This window comes from Natrix helvetica, assembly GCF_964273705.1.
Source record: "Natrix helvetica genome assembly, chromosome: 6".
NCBI classification, from domain to species: domain Eukaryota; kingdom Metazoa; phylum Chordata; class Lepidosauria; order Squamata; family Natricidae; genus Natrix; species Natrix helvetica.
The window spans coordinates 80084393-80104179 of NC_138553.1; the positions used below are offsets into that span (position 1 = coordinate 80084393).

The 19787-nt window shown below is 41.9% G+C and overlaps 2 protein-coding genes across 6 annotated transcripts in view; both read right to left on the minus strand.

The window, feature by feature from the left end:
• Positions 1–65: 65 nt before the first annotated feature.
• Positions 66–5099, minus strand: EFCAB10 (EF-hand calcium binding domain 10). Its single transcript, XM_081958048.1, has 4 exons — positions 4899–5099; positions 2845–3009; positions 1607–1691; positions 66–211 (listed from the first exon to the last, which is right to left on the minus strand). Exons 1-4 carry the CDS (start codon positions 4993–4995, stop codon positions 175–177), a joined length of 384 nt encoding a protein of 127 aa, XP_081814174.1. The 5' UTR covers positions 4996–5099; the 3' UTR covers positions 66–174.
• A 3463-nt stretch (positions 5100–8562) lies between these two features.
• The window catches only part of ATXN7L1 (ataxin 7 like 1), a 58979-nt gene continuing 47754 nt past the window's right edge, over positions 8563–19787 (minus strand). For 4 of the 5 annotated variants that reach the window (XM_081957954.1, XM_081957952.1, XM_081957955.1 and 1 more), the window contains 7 exons: positions 18406–18488; positions 17309–17568; positions 15727–15919; positions 14351–14472; positions 11867–12827; positions 11613–11687; positions 8563–10352 (listed from right to left, as the gene is read on the minus strand). In XM_081957954.1, coding sequence (XP_081814080.1) covers positions 10311–10352; positions 11613–11687; positions 11867–12827; positions 14351–14472; positions 15727–15919; positions 17309–17568; positions 18406–18488 — 1736 coding nt within the window. In that variant the 3' untranslated portion in view covers positions 8563–10310. The remainder of the gene's footprint in view (positions 10353–11612; positions 11688–11866; positions 12828–14350; positions 14473–15726; positions 15920–17308; positions 17569–18405; positions 18489–19787) is intronic. The other variant, XM_081957953.1, reaches the window with a different exon arrangement.

Consider the following 19787-nt stretch of genomic DNA (forward strand, 5'->3'; position numbering starts at 1 on the left):
TATGATGACAGCTTGGAAGATTCTGAAACACAGGAATTGCTTCAGTGATGGTACAATTAGTACATGTGAAGGCTATTACATAGAAATGAAATTGCTATCTTTTTTTTCGGAAACCAAAGTATATATATATATACATATAGGTATATAAAATACTCCAGGTGAGAATATTCAGGATTAAACTGTTGTCCACAGCTCAGTAAATTTTTTCGTCCTGTGGAGGAAAACGAAGAGATATAACACATAAAGATCTTATATAAACAATTGTATTTTCCTCATTACAACAGGTCTGATTATGGGTTGGATAGTGTGCTTAGTTGTAAGCACGCCAATACAATCATTTCTGCAGGTATATATTACACATGTTTTTATGTTGATTGTGGTGTGTCAGCCACCGGCCCCTCCAGCAGCCGAATTGGAGGAGGAGGCGGCGTGGGAGTCTGTCAGCATCAGGGCAACCTGAGAGCTGTGAGGGGGAAGAGGGAATGGAGGTGTCAGAGAGAGAGAGAGAGAGATGGAGCCGGAGCCTGGGCTGTCCGTCAGCCCTCAGATGGAGAGTCAACAGCCCCCAGGTCTGGAGGTGTCTGATGAGGAAGAGGAGGAAAAGCAGGGTCCAGTGCCTGACGCGTGGATGCTCAGAAGGCAGAGGAGAGGAGAGCAGTGGAAATCTATGGGCCGGTCCTTGGGACAGAAGAGGCACCACTGCTAACGAAGCCCCACCCTAGCTCTGGAGATCAAAGGCAGGGGGCGGAGATGAATAGATGTGGCAGACAACTATTCATCTCCCTGATGGACGGACTTGTTAGCCTGCAGTGAGTGAGAAACTTTTAGCTGGGGCTGCCGGCACTCCTAATAAAAGAATCTTTGATTTACCTTCCGAGGGATTGTCATGTTTGGGGACCTGGGTCAGAACATTAATAATAAATTGCCTTTTATTTTTATTTGTTGATTTGTTATTAAAGGTCATTCTTGCTTAACAACCATTTGTTTAGCGACTGAAGTTCAGACAGCGCTTAAAAAAAAATCACAAATGTTTCTCGCATTTAAAAACATCACTGTATCCTGCGGTCTCGTGGTTCTGATTCAGGTGCCTAGCAACGCTCATTGATGACACTTGCAGTGTGCAAGTGGTCACACAACCGCCAGTTGCAATCTTCAAAGCCAGCTTACAATAAGCAAAATCAATGGAGAAGCCAAGAAGGTCACAAGTTGTGGTCATGGGATGTCTTGCTTAACGACCATGGCCATTTGCTTAACAAGTGTTTTAAAACAATTATCAGGGAAAGACTAGCACTATTTCAATAATTATCGTGTAGTTTGCTTGAAAAGGTAAGAGGAGTAACAACTCAATAGTTGTTTACTCTCTGTGCCTAAATCCATACCTTTAATCAGCAGCTAAATCTCCTGAGTAACAGTGGATTTTAGACACATGTGAATGTCCAACATCTCGCCCTGAATGCTAGAGACTGAATCAGGTATCAAAAGATGGTTGGAAAAATTTAGGGTAAATTGTTGGATGAATGTAAGGGATTGTAAAAAGAAAAAAAATGTGGCATATACGTATATGCCTGCAATTCCACATAAAATGCAACATTCTGGTTTAACTTACACATTTTCCTTGAAGAACTTTGATGTAATTATTTCATTTTCTGTATAAGGTACATCCTGGCTACTCAATCCCAGAGATTCAAGTGCTAGACAAATAAGAGAAATTTTATATATATATTTCTGAATGCATTGCTGTAATATACATTTCACCTAGTATAACCCCCATGCACAATTGCTCAAAAGAAGGCCTCCAAATTCGATTTTTAGAAATATTTTATTTCGTGTTTAGATTGCTGCCATCATGCGACGCCCACCAAAATCGCACCTGTCGGGAATCGCTTAGCTGGATTCACACATCATGCCAAGCAGCGGCTTGCTAAATACACAGGTAGTCCTCAACTTACAATCACAACTGAGCCCACAATTTCTGTTGCTAAGTGAAACATTTGTTAAGTGAGTTTGGACCCATTTTACGACCTTTCTTGCCACAGTTGTTAAGTGAATCATTGCTGTTAAAGTTAGTAACCCGGTTGTTAAGTGAATCTGGCCTCCCCATTGACTTTACGTGTCGGAAGGTCGCAAAAGGGGATCGCATGACCCTGGGAAACTGCAATAAATAAATAAATAAATATGAGCCAGTTGCCAAGCATCTTGAATTTTGGTCGCATGACCATGGGCATTGCTGAAACAGTCACGTCACTTTTTTTTTTCAGTGACATCGTAACTTGGAACGGTCACTAAGTAAACTAAGTGAATGCTGAATAAAGTATCCTTTGCTAGCCAAGCGGCTGAGATACTTACAGGCAAATCAGTTGGATTTTTGAATAGGAATTTAAAATATCATTACATTTGTTAGAAAAATGGAAGATGTCAGGTAATGAGGATTTCATAGCTGCCAGCTGATGTAAGGTTGTAAGCTGTAAACTGATGCAATGAGGATGATCCAGCAATATATGGTGTCATCTCTTTAAGACTCTGGTGGGATGGAGAGACCAGTGAGATATCTATATATAGGTGGACATTAGAAGGCGTTTTTCTCTCATCGTGTATCTCATTTCTCTCCTTGTGTCCGAGCTGAGTGGCAAAGGATTTTATCTACCTTGTATGTCTGTATATTTGTATATATAAACCACTATTAATTGTCTAAAGGCTCTGTATGCTGTGTGCTCTTTTGCTCCTGGGTTTATCTCATAATAATACTCTGACAGAAGAAAATCTTTTTGAGGTTTTCGATTTACTGTATCTTGTCATGGAAGACAAAAAAAGATGAAGATCGTAAGATATGAAGAAATGACCAACCTCCTTTGTACTGTATTCCATTTATGTAGCCTTCGCCCCCGACATCAATCATATCAAACATTGCATCCAAGTTAGATTCTTCCATCAGGTTGGGATAATCGCCAGTTGTTGATTTGGCAAGCTTTACTTTTTCCAATGTCTTTATCAAAAATTCTCTCGGTCTCTCTGAAAAAGGGGGAGGGGGGAGATCGATCATGTTTTGTTGTCCACTCCAAGCCATATTGTTAAATGTACCTAAATTAAGCATTCTTTTTTTATTAACATGATTTGACAAATAACATTAAACATTTTTAAAGTTTTCTAGCTTAACTTTTTGGCCACTCAGGCAATTCGTATCTTCCTGTGGATTTGACTTACTATTGCGGTGGAAGGGAAAAAACAAAATAAAATTGGAGCTGGACTTTAGAATTACGAAATAAGAAAGGAAAAAAAGGGGGGGGGGAACAATGAATGAACTTTAAGTTTAATCAAATGTGATATAGCAGAAAAAGTTTAAACAATTTGTTAAATTAATTAAGCAGACACTGGAATTTTGGATCTATCATGAACTACTTGACGTTAAAAAATGCATGTGAAACGCTAAATGGTAAAGAAAAAGTGGAAACTCAGAGGGAACACCTAGGAGGAGGAGAAAAGGAGATAGAAAAGTGACTAAATGAAGAAGACGATATTATAGAAGGAAAAGAGATTGAAAAAGGCATTTTGTATCTTCCTTCTTGGCCAAGATAGGCACGGAAATTTCAATCTATGTCCTTGAATATTTTTTTTGTTATATATATAGTTTATTTTTACATTTTTCTATTAACATATATGTGCTTTGTGAACAGTGTATTGTCCGAGTCAATTGCTTACATAATAATATTTTCCCAGCTCCTAATTTCTCCTTCTATTATCCAACCATTTATAAAATAAATCCCATATTTGAAAATATTCCCGTATCTTCCTTCTCTTTTATCTTTAATGTCAGTTTATCCATTTCTGTGTAATCTATTTTTTTTTTAATTACACCTTCCTCTCTCGGTATTTCCTCATTTTTCCAATACTGTGCAAATACAATTTTTGCTGCTGTCAAGACATGCAATAATAAATACAAATTACCCTCCTTGAATCTTTAATAGCTGCCAGAATTCAGAACTGCTACAAAAAGACCCATCGCAAAACCTTCGCTTGGCACACCCGCACCTGAAGCCCTTATAAATAGAAAAACACCAACAATGACATGCCTCAAACTCCACTGAAGATGTTACCTAGTTTGGTAATGAAATGTTCGGAAACCAGCCCACAAGCTCAGAGAACAAACCTCCACCCTCACTGCTACAAATCTTGCAGTTACTCAACTGAGTAAAGGCATTGTCTGTGACTATACTTCCCCTGGACATGTACAACAGCTTTTGACCCAGATACCACACCCATTCAACTGTAGTAGACATCACACCTGGCATTGCTTCTTCCAGCCTACAACACAGCCTCAAGCCCTGGGCAGTAGGCAGGAAAACTGGCTGAGCCCCCAGCTGCATTCTCAGCTTCCCAGGTCCGCCATTGCTTAGCAACAGAAATGATATTTTCTAGAAATAGAAATTATTTTTCAGCCTAATGCTGGAGTCTCCAAACTTGGGCGTTTTCAGACTTGTGGACTTCAACTCCCAGAATTTCCCAGCCAGCATGGATTCTGGGTGTTGTAGTCCACCCACCTTAAAACCTGACACATTTTTTATCCTAATGCAGGAGTCTCCAAACTTGGGGGCTTTAAAACTTGTGGACTTCAACTCCCACAATTCCCCAGCCAGCCATGCTGGCTGGGGAATTGTGGGAGTTGAAGTCCACAAGTCTTGAAGCGCCCATGTTCGGAGACTCCTTGCCCTATTGTGTAAATTACTCACAGGTCATCTCTCGGGTCTTGCAAAAAAAACCCTCTTTTTTAACCCCCCAAAATTAAAATCATTAAGAAAAAAAGCAACTCCAGCCCCCATTTTCTCTTTATACTCCGTGCAGGGCAAATCCGCTCGTCTTCCCCGAGGCACGGAAACGCAGCAGCCCCCGGGCCAACCTCTCACCCGGCCGGTGGTAGAGCAGCAACGAGGTTAAACTATACAAAAGCTCCGGGATTTTGTGCTGGGCCAAGTACGCGCGGCCTTCCGTTTCTCGGTCCATCGCCGTTGCTAGGCGACGGGCCAGGGAAACGCCGCGCAGGAAACGCCGCCATGAAGGGCCGCTCGGCCAATCCGCTTGCTCGCCTGGTTGTTCGCGCGGGGCTTGGGAGTTGTGACGTCATCGGGAAGGAGCTGCGACGAGTGTTTACGACAACGGGAGGGGCGTGGCCTCCGGTCCAAAGCACACGTGGCCCGGGGAATAGCGGGGGGAGTTTGCAAGCTGCACGATTTGAAATTTAAAAATTTGCAAAACTTGCAAAAATTCCTCAATGTTTGAAGTGATTAAAAATTCCGGAGGCGCATAAAGCAATTTTATGCTTTGGATGCTCTTGCAACGGAATGATTAGTGTACATTGGAATAGAATAGAATAGAATGTAGAGTAGACTAGGAATAGAAATAGAATAGAATAGAATTAGAATAGGAAATAGAATAGAATATAAAGAATAGGATAGAGTAGAATATAGAGTAGAATAGGAACAGAATAGGAATATAATAGAATGTAGAATAGAATAGGAAATAGAATAGAATAGAATTCTTTATTGGCCAAGTGTGATTGGACACACAAGGAATTTGCCTTTGGTGCATTTGCTCTCAGTGTACACAAAAAGACAAGATACATTCATCACGAATCATAGGGTACGGCACTTAATGATAGTCATAGGCTACAAATAAGCAATCGTGGGGATACAAGCAACACAGTTAATGTCCTGCAGTCGTAAGTGGGAGGAGATGGGTGATAGGAACGATGAGAAAACTAAAAGTAATAGTAATGCAGACTTAGTGAATGGTTACAGTGGTGAGGGAATTATTTGTTTAGCAGAGTAATGGCATTCTGTTCAATGAATTTGGCTTTCCATTGTCTTTGCTTGTCAGACGTTCGCAAAAGAGGAATCTCGTGAGCATAAATATGAACCAGTTGCTGAACATCTGGATTCTGATCACGTGAGCACAGGGATGCTACAAAGGTGGTAACTGAAAAATGACAAGTCACTTTTCAGTGCCATTGTAACTTTGAACGATCACTAAATGAACTGTTGTAAGTTGAGGACTACCTATGTTTGAATGACAAAGTCTGGAAGCTTTTTCATCCCTTAAAAAGTCTGCTGAGATTTAAAAAAAAAAAACAGTGAAAAAGGATATCACTGCATACCACCAAACATAAATCTGTTTCTTTTTAATTGAAAGCATTTTTTTGCCTTTATGTTGGCAGCTGGTTTGGCAGGGTGATTCCTTACCCAGTAAACCAATGTTTGGCTTTTACCTAAGGGGTTTCAAATTCACCAACCTGGAGACATTTTTTATAGCCCACACCAATACGCGGCCGTGTCAACCCTGAAAAATTTGCACCTCGAGGGGTTCCTTGGTGCATTTTGTTATTTATTTATTTCTGCAGACATCTCATTACCAAACTAGATAACATCATCAGTGCTGGTAGGGTTTGGTAGAATTTGTTCGCATTTTATATTCTGGTTCATTGACCTGTCGATGTTGGTAGGAATGGTCTTGGTGATAGGACACTGATAATGTTACTTAGCTTGGTAATGAAATGTATGTAGAAAACAATGATAACGTTATTTTTTTCAGCACCATTGTAATGTCTGTCACTAAACAGATGATTGCAAGTCAAGGACTACTTGCAATGTGGTGGCTTCAGCCATTATGGCTTAGTTAAAGTATACTTAGGTAGCATGATAGGCAATGCTGTGCCAATTAATTCAGTTTGTGTTGATTTAAGCAAGATCGGGCTTTTTGAGAGCGCCTGGGGTCAATCACCCAAGTGAAATTTGCCTGATCTGATTGACACCTAGCTCTGAAATAATTGGACAACCCTCCAGTCAATCTTTTTGAAGATCAAAGGCCTTTTCCCCCCTAAATGCTGTCCATAAAATTGTCGTGTGAGACACATATTGCATCCTTAAATCCTTTTCACTGGGGCTTTTGTAGGCAATCAAGATTGTTTGTGGCTTTTTGTCTTTTGATAGTCACTGTGATCACACAGGATAAGCATAAAAATTAAGTATATTTCCTTATTTTGGATAGTGGATTTCTAGGTAAAAGTTCCCCTCGCACATATGTGCTAGTGGTTCCCGACTCTAGGGGACAGTGCTCATCTCCATTTCAAAGCTGAAGAGCCAGCCCTGTCCGAAGACGTCTCCGTGTGGCCGACTTGACTCAACACCGAAGACGCACAGAACGCTGTTACCTTCCCACCAAAGGTGGTTCCTATTTGTCTACTTGCATTTTTTACATGCTTTCAAACTGCTAGGTTGGCAGAAGCTGGGACAAGTAATGGGGGCTCAGTCCGTTATGCGGCGCTAAGGATTCGAACCACCGAACTGCCGATCTTTCTGATCGACAAGCTCAGTGCCTTAGCACTGAGCCGCTGCGTCCCTTTATGAATTTCTAGTTCAGAGCAAATCCTAATAAAAAACTGTTTGTATAGAGTCGTGTCGAGGCTTATAAAATTTTTCCCGGATAACCCTGGACACTTTGACAAAGCGATAAAGCACTGCGCGGTTTGTTTTTTTCTTAGAAACATATAAATTATTTTATTTACAAAGCCATGTTACAAATAATAATAATAACAATAATAATAATAAAGCAAAACCAACAAATAACAAAAGAAATACAATCGCCCGCTAGAGAATATCTCCAGGCCTGGTGCTAAAACCATGGCAGTATCGATCAGATACATACATTTGTTCTTTATTTTTTTTCCCTTTTCTCAAAACTGTAAAAGTCATAAATTTGTACTATTTACATCTACTTTCAACACTTACAATTATCACAAGCATGGAATGAGGTTCTCTCTCTGGATACTGCTAATACATAAAAGGTGCAGGAGGAGGAAAATAGTGTTACAAAATATGGGTCCGTAGAAAAGAAAATCCACTGTACACATATGGCAAATTTTTTATTTCTTTTTAGAACGATTGGACGTGCTTATCTTCAAAAGTCTTCTTGAAAAGGATTCTAAAATCTGTAGTAGGAAAGCATAATTGAGGAGGTGCAAATTTCACTTCTGTGCAACAGTTTTTTGTTTTATTTTAATTTATTTCCCATGACCAACCAGCTATGTAAAACCCAAAGTTTTTGTTTAAAGTGCCATGGGTAAAACAGCGTAACAAAATAGAAGGTGTAGATAGAAAACATTTTCTTCTTTTTTTTTTTTTAAACAAGAGTTCACTGAGAATCGTCAATAATAGAATATGCTGTATAAACTATTCTCTACAAAGATTGATCGGCCCTATGTACAATTGTTAACATTGATACAAAAGAAGGCATAAATAGTTATCCAAGTTGCTTTTTTAAATTTAATTTATTTATTTTTTTAAATATGGCTGACGGGGCCTATGCATTGCATTTATGTGTTAACGACCAAAGCTTCGGTGGCTCTATTGCTGGAAATCACGTCTTCTGGAAATTTGGGTGTGTAGAAGGGAAAATGGTTGAAAAAGGGTGAAAAAAAAACATTTTAACAAATGCTACATTAACAATACAGGCTGGCCCAGTCCATTTCCATTTTTAAAACCACATTATATAACATGTTTCCCTGAAAATAGGACATTGACCCCAGAAATAAGCGCTTGGCCTTATTTTCGGGGAGGTCTTATTATTTTTGAGGTGCAAGAGGCAGCGAGCCTGGTCACCTCATGGCTGCTGCTGTGTTGCAATATTTTTGGGGAGGGCTTATTTTAGCGCATGCGCTCAAAAGCCTGATTGGGCTTTTTATCCAGGGAGGTCTTCTTTTCAGGGAAACAGGGTACATACCATTTTAGTATATATAAATTAAATGACTTTAAAAAAAACATGTGATGGGAGAAAATGTGGAGGATTGTATTGGATACTTAGGTTTCCAAAATTCAGTGAAATCTAAGTCACGGAAAATGAAAAGTTAAAATGAGCGTTATTCCAGAATACCAGGAAATATCCAGCTTTCTACATAAGAGATGCATGTTAAGCTAAGGAAGTCTTGACATTATTAAATTGTTCCTTCAGCAGCCACTCAAAATTCATATTCATCGTATCTTCCCCCCCCCCTCAAAAATATAGAACAGCAGTTTGATCGTTGGAGCGTCGTTTTGCTACTGAAATTTGATAACTCCTGCAGCTAGACAACACAAAATAAATTAGTTTTTAAAAAACAATGCTCTGTTCCTACAACCAATGACAAAAAAATTGTGCAAAAATAAAGATATGTACATATATTTTTCCCCCCAATCTGAAGAATGTACAATAAAACGTAACTCAAAATACATGAAAAATACCACCATTGCTTATATTTTCTTAGTTTCATTTTGTTCAGGAAATTCCTCCTGTCACTTCCCAAGTATAAGAAAAACATAAATTACAAATAACATTATAAAAATTATTTTTGAGAATATTTTCTAATTTCCTCCCAAAGAGGCCTAGCTTTTGTTTACCGTTGTTAAACATTTTCTGTTTTAAAATCTGCCGTAAGCCTTTACTTTAAAAGGAAAGAAGCTAATAAATCTATTTTGCATTCGTTTTCATTTCTCCCCAAGATGTAAATAAACCGGCATTTTAAGTGCACTTTTAATTCTGTAGAAAGAAAAGTTATTTCCTTTGTAGTAATTTTTGTATAGTACCTTAGTATAATTGGTTTCCTGATTACAAAAAAACCTACTTTCGTTTTTTAAAAAACCAGTAATTCCTGTAAAAACATTGTCAGTGCAATTCTACTGATGCAAATTCAGTTATGTCCTTTATTTTAGAATAATGCTTCGTGCGAAGGACAGCAGTCGTTTTCTTGGCCCCTTCACCCAGGTACGAGGAAATGGTCACACAATATTCCTATTAATATTGGCAATAGCTAGATGCATTATTAACCCTTTAGTGTGTGGAAAGAATCTAGAAACACTGAAACTTGTAGCCGTTAAGTCAGCAAAATGGATGGACATTTTCTTTTAATCCCGAGGACAATAATTAATACAGAAGTTACCGCAAATTGAAAATGATAGCTTTGCTCAAATCTATTCTTTTTTAAATCACAAATGGCATTATTTCAAAATGTCCACTGCTCCCGTTGTTTGCAAGAAACTTAAAAAGAAAAGAGAAAATTTCCTTCCGAAGGTATTAATTAAAATCGGGACCAATTGCACAGATCAGAAGCCGACACATGTAGGAAATTAAAGCAAACCATGACTACAAATTTTATGGGGGGGGGGAAGGGGGGGGAAGGAACAATTTTAATACAAAAGTACGAAAAGAAAAGAAAAATCTGCAGGACATCGAAACCAATAAGCTGGCTTGGAGAAGGGCTGCAAAAATATAGAGATGGTTGTTCTCCTTATTCATGGAAGTGTCCTTATCCTACCAGGCCGGTTTAATGTTTTCTGGAAGAGAAAATAAACAATTCACCTTATGAGACGAATGGGATTGTGACAATTTTTTTAAAAAACAAAAGCAAAAATTAACAACATACAGATAGTCCTTGACTTATGTTGTGGCTGTTAGCCTCTGGCCCTTCCGGCAGCCAAATCAAAGGAGGAGGAGGAGTGGGACTCAGGGTCAGCATCAGGACAACCTGAGAGCTGCGAGGGGGAAGAGGGAATGGAGCTGGCAGAGAGACAGACAGATGTGGAGCCTGGGTCGTCCGTCAGCCCTCGGATGGAGTCAACAGCCCCCAGGTCTGGAGGTGGCTGATGAGGAAGAGGAGGAACAGCTGGGTCCAGTGCCTGACGCACCGATGTGCAGAAGGCAGAGGAGAGGAGAGCAGTGGAAATCTATGGGCCGGTCCTTGGGATGGAAGAGCCACTGCTGCTAGCGAAGCCCCACCCTAGCTCTGGGGATAAAAGGCAGGGGGTGGAGATGAATAGATGTGGCAGAGGAGAGGAGAGCAGTGGAAATCTATGGGCCGGTCCTTGGGATGGAAGAGGCACCGCTGCTAGTGAAGCCCCACCCCTACCCCTGGGGACAAAAGGCAGGGGGTGGAGATGAATAGATGTGGCAGACAACTACTCATCTCCCGGCCGGACGGACTTGTGAGCCTGCGGTGAGAGAGATACATTATTTTTGTCGGGGCTGCTGGTGCTCCTAATAAAGGAATCATTGATTTCACTACAGAGGTTTTGTCGTGTTTGGGATCCGGGTTCAGAACAGCTTATGACTACAATTGAGCCTCGGATTTCTGTTGTTAAGCGAGAGATTTGTTAAGTGAGCTTGATCCCATTTTACGACCTTTGTTGTCACAGTTGTTACACGAATCACCAGAGCTGTTAAATTTAGCAACAAAGGTGTAAAAGGAATCCAGCTTTCCTCATTTGACTCTGCTCGTCAAAAGGTCGTAAATGGGGATCACGCGTTCCCGGGACACTGCAACCGTCACAAATATGAGTCAGTTGCCAAGCATCTAAATTTCGATCACGTGACCATGCGGAAGAGGCAGCGGGCGTTAAGTGTGAAAAATGGTCCCGAGTCACTTTTTTCCTTGCCCTTGTTACTTCAAACGGTCGCTAAATGAACTGTTGTAACTTGAGGACTGCCTGTAAAAATAATGGACTTGCTAAGATAAGCCACATTTGGCAATCATGCAGCAATTAATTGATGCATAGTATGATTTCAATATAATTAAAAACAAACAAACACAAACTCACTTGCTTGTTGTGCATTAGATTTGATGTACTTGAAGGGCTGGATTGGGATAAAGCTACACCACTGTGTTTCCCAATCTGCAAATAATAATGATAATTATGATAATCTGCAAATAATAATAAGACACTGACACGAGTGATGTCGAGCTGGCCATGCCCACTCCGGCCCCCTGAGGTCAAACCCAACCATTGATGCAGCCCACAATGCAATCGAGTTTGACACCCCTGTTCTCTAAGACCCATCAAAGCTGGCTTACCGGCCGAGAGATGGCGTTGTTTGGCGTATCCGGCACCGGAGAAATTAGATTGGCCGTGCTCTTTTTATGAACACTATTCATTCCAGGCATTTTAGTGATTTTGCAGGCTTTGCTGCTAGCGCTCGAGTTCTTGCGTTTTTTCCCTTCCGATTTGTCAAAACAAAGGGGCAGAGAGGAGACCGCGTTGTGCGGGGCGAGGGAGTGGTCCGCCAGAGGGTGCACCAGGGAAGGGACAGACAAACTGGAAGAGTCAATACTGCTCACGACGATGCTCATATGTTTGACCGAGTCCGTCGCGCTACCAGAGAGCGAAGTCCGTCCTGAGGGCTCTGATTTGGCACTGAAGGGGCTTGTTCCGTTGTTTGCGTTGTGCACAGACAGGCTGTTGTAGGAAGCTGTCGCCTGGTAAGAGTTGAGGGTGGAACTGGAGTTCAAGACGCAGTTCTTCCTGTGTGCCCCTGAAAACGAGGCCGGGGAGGAAGTCTGCAACGATAAAGAGGAAGAAGAGGAGGAGGAGGAGGAGGAGGAAGACGACGGCAGCTTTCTCTTTTTGTTACTAGAGGGCTCGTCGCCGCGACACAACAGGTCTCTGACTTTGGAGGATTTGCTGGTTTTCGTTTTGGATGGCTTGTGAGACGGGGAAGGGATGACGGCCGGCAGAGGCGACAGGGCGGACGGCATCTTGAAAGTGGAGTCGACGATGCTCAGGCTGGCCGCCACGTGCGGGAAGGCGGTGGCGTGGGACGTGATGGAGTTGGTGTCCGTTGGTGTTGCCAACGCGGCATTGGATAACATGGCGGAAGTCATGACGTAAGAAGGAGGGATTCTTGAGCTGACGGGCGCAGAGGGAATGTACGCCGAGGTGGGGTTACTGAAAGGTTGGAGGACGGAGGACGGGAAGGGGCTGCTGATATGGGCTGCTGGAGACGGCATGGGGCTATCCACGGCAGGAGGGATCTTCCTAAAGTATGGAAGGAAAGAAACATACGTCGGGATGGAGCCATTTTCTTTCAGTCCTACCCAGCATCTTTAGCTAACGGGAAGCGAACAAAAAGAGCTTTCTTATCAGGATTAAGAAATACCCAGTTTCCCTGAAAATAAGACCTCCCCGGATAATAAGCCCAATTGGGCTTTTGAGCGCATGTGCTACAATGAGCCCTCCCCCAAAATAAACCCTCCCCCAAAATATTGCAACGCAGCAGCAGCCATGAGGTGACCACGTTCGCTGCCTCCTGCACCTCAAAAATAATAAGACCTCCCCAAAAATAAGGCCAAGTGCTTATTTCGGGGGGGGAAAATAAGACCCTGTCTTATTTTCGGGGAAACACGGTAGGAACACGGACTCAGATTTCCACAGTTAAGGTTTTATCCAGTGTAATGACTGTAATAACCACTATGTAGGACAATGAGGGAGAAGATTAGCAAAAATGCATCCATGAATGCCAAATAGCAGTTAGAAGACATGGTGAAAACTATTTCATTTCGAAGCAAATGGATTCAACGGAGAAGTTGTGACCGTCCTAGACCAAGCCAAGTCAAAAATACTAGAGAATTCCTGGACGCTGACTGTCTCACATATTGGCCATCAGTAGATACATAAACAATATCTACATACTGTGCAAGAGAGAAGGGAAGAAAATGTTCACAATTCTTCAACAGAGTAACAGAGTTGGAAGGGTCCTCAGAGGTTTTCTAGACTGACCCCTGCTCATGCAGGACACCCTGTACCATATCAGTCCATGAAAATCATCACAAATCTTTGCCTGCAAAACTCATTCTATTATAATATGCCAGAATGATATCTGATATAAAAAGGTATTAAGAAACCTGTTATCTGAATTAACAGGAATATTTTTATTAATTATTTACTACATTCAAACCACTTTATCCTCCTCTTCACTGTGTATCATTCACATATAACATGATAGGGATAGATAGATAGATAGATAGATAGATAGATAGATAGATAGATAGATAGATAGATAGATAGATAGATAGATAGATAGATAGATGATAGATTAGATAGATAGATAGATAGATAGATAGATAGATAGATAGATAGATAGATAGATAGATGATAGATAGATAGATAGATAGATAGATAGATAGATAGATAGATAGATAGAGATAGATAGATAGATAGATAGATAGATAGATAGATAGATAGATAGATGATGGATGGTAGATAGACAGACAGAGAGAGACAGACAGGCAAGCAAGCGTTCTTCAAAATGTAGCTATTGCTTTACCACTTCGTGGTTACTAAAATTATTCCTATCCATCAATGTTACTCTTATCCTTGCTTTGGCATTAGAATTACAGATTATTTATATGCTTTTTTTCCCCACACACAAATTACGTTTTAGTATTTTCTTTGCCACTCAGAGCCACCTGAACTGCAAGACGGGTGGCAAATACATTTGATTTTTAAAAAACTGATAAGCATTAAAATAAGAAATATCCAGACAACAAAGATACACTTACTTCCACATTTGTGAGTTTAAGTGTTTTTCTACCATAGAATTTAGTGCTAGCCGAAAATGATCCCATCGCCTGTCAAATACGTAGTATCCTCTTCCCATCAGGTGACTTCCAAATGAACAGAACTAGGAAAGAGGGAGGAGGAAATAAAGAGTATTTTAAATGCCATATTAATCCATCCTTGCATTCAAATTGTTGGTTAAACTGCGGCCTTTGCTGGTAACATTGTAGGAAAGAATGGTTCCCCCCACTCTTTTTAACAGGATTTGGAAATTGTGGGAGAAGGTATGGGAGAATTTGGGGGCAGAGTTAAAAGGGGCATCAGCCTAGAATCCCTACGTATCAACAAGCAAACTAAGTCCAACCTCCCTTGAATTCCATTGATCCTTACCTAACCTCAAGCAAGTGCTGGCTGTTAGACTTGGTCTAACTAACTTGCGCCTGATAGAAGTGACCTTTTCTCTCACATTTTTCTGTCCGAATTGTGCTTTCCAAAATTTGTGATTCTTATAAAAATTATGAGGGACCCGGTGGCTCAGTGGCTAAGATGCTGAATTTGTCGGCAGTTCAGCGGTTCGAATCCCTAGCACCGCGTAATGGAGTAAGCTCCAGTTACTTGTCCCAGCTTCTGCCAACCTAGCAGTTCGAAAGCACGTAAAAAATGCAAGTAGAAAAATAGGAACCACTTTTGGTGGGAAGGGACGCCTTCGGCATTGAGTCATGCCACCATATGACCACGGAGACATCTTCAGACAGCACTGGCTCTTCGGCTTTGAAACGGAGATGAGCACCGCCCCCTAGAGTCAGGAATGACTAGCACATATGTGCTTTACCTTTACCTAGATGTGCAATATTTTTTGTTAAATATTTTCTCATTATTTCTTCTTCCTTCACCTCTTTCCTTCTTTTTCTTTGCCCTTCCTCTTTCCCTTTCTCCTTTCCTGTCTCTTGCATGCTCAAACGCAAAAGGGGAATGAAACATTTCTTTTCTTTTGAGTTTGTTTTGCTAGCTCTCTGCCAGCGAAAAATGGGTGCGGGGGGGCCGCAACAGCCTCCTGCAGCCCCCTTACAGCCAAAACGGAGCTCCTTTGATGTTTCCAGGCCGGCCGCGCGGGCTGGATCTAAGCACACCGCGAGCCGAATCCTGGCCTTGAATTTGACGCCCCTGGTCTAAGAGCACATATTGCACATTTGCAAACAGCCAGAGGCAGCTTTTAAAACAGCCGATCAAGAACTCCTTCAATGCACTGAAAAAGGTGCTCCGTTGTACCAATTTGATTTATCAAAGGCCTTTTCTGAATGCTCGACGTAGCCCTAACATTCAGCCAGCCATAAATGACATCAACAGATAAGATTATAAGGGAAAAATAGAGAGATACCCCAAGTGGCCGTGGATGGTGGCCCGAATAGGAGCAGTCTAATTTTTCTACTTCTTCAGTTACTTCTCCTTCTCCTTCGTCGCTGGATAATCGGCAGAGTAAGTCTCCTCCCAGGGCTGGGAGAGGCAATTCTGGTACGTTCCCGCTGTGATTTGAAGAGGTGCTGCTGTTTATGCTGTTTGAAGAGGAGGATCTAAGGAGAGGTTAAAACAGGGGGGGGTGAAACTCAATTTCATTGATGGCCGCATTATAATTTCATTTGCCCAAAATTGGAAATCAAATAAGCTACCAACAGACGAAGAGATAATAAAAAAGATATTAGATTGTGCAGAGATGAATAGGTTGACAATTAAAATAAAGGATAAAGAGGAATCGGAGTACTTCAAGACACGGGGAAGTTTTTATGATTGTCTAGAGCAAGGAAACTAGAAAAGAAAGTAGGATGAAGATACAGAACCCAGACGAGGCACTGTTAAATGGAAAAGGGGGGAAGAAGAGGAAAACAGAAAAGATTAAATAGATAAGTATATGAATTTTTTCTGTAGTTGTGTGTCAATTTAATCCCAATTTCAGTTGATTTACTATATAGAACTGTAGCTAGAAGTTTAAAAGTTTGGAAATATGCAGCTGGGAACTCAACTCTGGTTGAGCTCTGGTTTCCGGTACAGGTAGCCTTCGGCTTACGAACAGGATTGAGCTCAGAATTTCTGCTGCTAAGCAAGACAGTTGTTAAGTGAATTTTTGCCCCATTTTTTTTTTAATTGAAAAAGTTTTATACAAACAAATTTTCCCCCTTTTAACCCCCCCCACCATACAGTATAAATCACATACAGATACTATGCCCCCTCCCCCCAACCCCCCCCCCAAAAAAAAATTCTCATTCAAATATTATACCAAATATAAGTAATTTTTGACCCATTTTATGACCTTCCTTGCCACGGCAAGGAATCACTGCCGTTATTAAGTTACTAAGATGTTGTTAAGTGAATCTGGCTTCCCCGTTGACTTGGCTTGTCAGGAAGTCGCCCCCAAAAAAGGGGGGGGTCACATGACCCAAGGACACTGTGAGCGTCATAAATATGAATCAGCTGCAATTTTGATCAGGGAGAGGCTGCAGTGGTGGTAAGCGTGAAAAGTGGCCATGAGTCACTTTTTTCAATGTTGTTGTGATTTTGAACAGTCACTAACTGAACTCTTGTAAGTCGAGGACTACCTGTACAGCTGGTCCTCGAATTAGGACCGTTCAAAGTTACAGCGGTACTCAAGACCACTTTTTCCACACTTATGACCTTTGCAGGTCGCAATTTACATTCGGATGCTTGACAACTGGTCTCACGTTCATGACGGTCATGTGATCTTTCCGACGAGACGAGTGTCAAACCAGATTCACTTAACAACTGGTTTACTAGCTTAATAGCTGCAGCGACTCACTTAACCACCGCGGCAAGGAAAGTCGTAACACGGGGCAGAACTTACCTAACAAGCCTCTCGCTTAGCAACAGAAATTTTGAGCTCCGTTGTGGCTGTAGGTCGAGGACTACCTGTGCAAAGGACTTCCTGCTCAAGGCCACACATTGCTCACCTGGGAAATACTGAATTGGGCTGTCTAGACTTGGCGGGGGATGCTCCTTTAAGTTCTTGCCCAGAGTTCACGGATGCTCCCACGGTTGCAGCATCTGGTGCTGATATGGGTTGGCTTTGATGCGTCTCCCTTACGGATTGCGGATGTTCCTTCTCCTTCGTCACTTCTTTGTCCCGGGATCGAGCTTTATGTTCAGCTAAAAGGATGTCGAACTGCTTTTTGCGACCTAAAACGGCTCGCCGGTAATTAAGAGAATGAGTCTAAAACAAAAACAAAACAAAAAAAAAGTGTTAAAAATAATTGTGGCAAGAGATTCGAAGTTTCTCTTGGTCCAAAGTTTAATTTTATTTTAGTTTTATTAACAATAGGCTGACTCTATAAACCGCTTACAGAGGGCTGGAAAGCACTGTGAAGTGGTATATAAGTGCTACTTCAATTCCATCCTTCCTTCCTCTCTTAATTCCCTCATTCTCCTTCCTGGTGGCGCAATGGTTAGAATGTCTATTGCAGGCTAACTTTGCCCACTGCCAGCAGTTCGATTCTCATCAGCTCAAGACTGACTTAGCCTTCCGCCCTTCCGAGGTCAATGAAATGAGGACCCAGATTGTTGGGGGCAAGAGGCTGACTCTGTAAACTGCTTAGAGAGGGTTGTAAAAGCGCTGTGAAGCAGTGTATAAGTGATATTGCAATTCCTTCCTTCCTTCCTTTTCTTTCCTCTTATTCCCTTTCTCATTTGCATTCCTGGTGGTGCAATAGTTAGAATGTCTATTGCAGGCTGACTCTGCCCACTGCCAGGAGTTCGATCCTGACCGGCTCAAGGCTGACTCAGCCTTCCATCCTTCCGAGGTCAATGAAATGAGGACCCAGATTGTTGGGGGCAAGAGGCTGATTCTGTAAACTGCTTAGAGAGGGCTGTAAAAGCCCCGTGAAGCGGTACAAAAGTCTAAGCGCTGAAGCCCAGACCTCATATTTCTGGCCAGCTTAAGAAAAACAGTGGCCTAAAAATATTCCGACAGAATAATAACTGTAGCCTTCAGCCTGCTCATCTGCAACTACTATCGTAGGATTGTTATATCTGAACCAAGAAGAAAACTTACCTTGCAGGTGAGGGACCTCGTGCAGGGTTTCTTGGTTTCGGGGTCCAATACTCCGCAATGTTTATTTGGGTCAAACTCTCTTTCTGTTTAAAAATATATAAAACAGGTTCTTTAAAAGGAAAAGCGACAACATAAAATTACATGAGCGACCTGGAAAGACATGGCACGTCAAAAGAGATGTGTAAAAATAGTGCATTTTCTCTAACTGGGCTTGTTTCTCTTCTGGTTTTTAACCCATTTCAACCGAGAAACTATGCTCAGAACTACGCACAATCAGTGGCTCTCTAAGATGACTTACTCTCTGGAAACAAATACTGTGGGGGTAAGACACCCCTAAAGCCCCTCGGTGTGTGTGTTCTGTTAAGATACAGCCTGTTGTGCCTTAAAATGGCTTCGACTGTACAGTGCAGTGGAGTTGTCATGGTAACGGCTTCACAGTACTCCACGAGGGGGCTCCTTCTGGTAAGGGGGAAAATCCAACATTAGAAATTATGTTTGGTCCGGACATTTCCCCCCTATAGATAGATAGATAGGCGGGCAACGCCAGGTTATCGGATAGTTAGGAATAAATGGCTTCCGAGTTCTGAAGGAACAGAAAGCTCCAAAGGCTTATCAAAAAGAGCAGCTCAGATAAGCTTTGCCTCCTGAATTGTAGGTGAGTAATATAGATGACCTCTCTGGGACCCACACTAAATTGGGGTCACTACAGGTAATACTTGATTTACAGCAGTTCACGTAGTGACTATTCAAAGTTATGACAGCATTAAATCAAACTGTTGTAAGTCGAGGACTACCTGTGCATCAAAAGCAATCAATGGCTGGATTCGGAAGTAGGGAATAAAATGGATTAATAGTAGATGCCTATTTAATGTCCCTCTCTGCTTCCCTTCCCCATCCTTGGGGTTCAGAAATGGGAAGGAACAGAAGAGCGTGTCCATTCTTTTGCCCCATTCAAAAAAGAGAGAAAGGATAACCCTTGTTCTACAGACGTTTGATAAACCCAACACCTCATGGAATTGGCTTAGACCCAAGATGGCAGCCGTAACGAGGTGATTGGGGTCCTCCCCTTATGATGTATGTTGCACAGGTGTCCAATGATGTGTGAATAGGCCTATGTCAGCGGTTCTCAAATAGTGAGGCTCCGTAAAGGGGGGCGCGAAGGCTCCCTTTCCATCTGGGTGCAACGGCGGTGAAGGCGTGGGCGAGGCATAATATATCCCGCCTGGAAGTGGCAGCACTTCGGACTGTGGATTTTCATTGGAGCCGCGGGCTGGAGCTGTGCAAGAAGCCTGCTCGGGCGGGGGTGGGAGGGAGGGAAGCATGGGACCGCCCGTCTTCGCCACCGCGTAGCTCACCTCCCCGCCAGCAGCTCCACCGCCAGC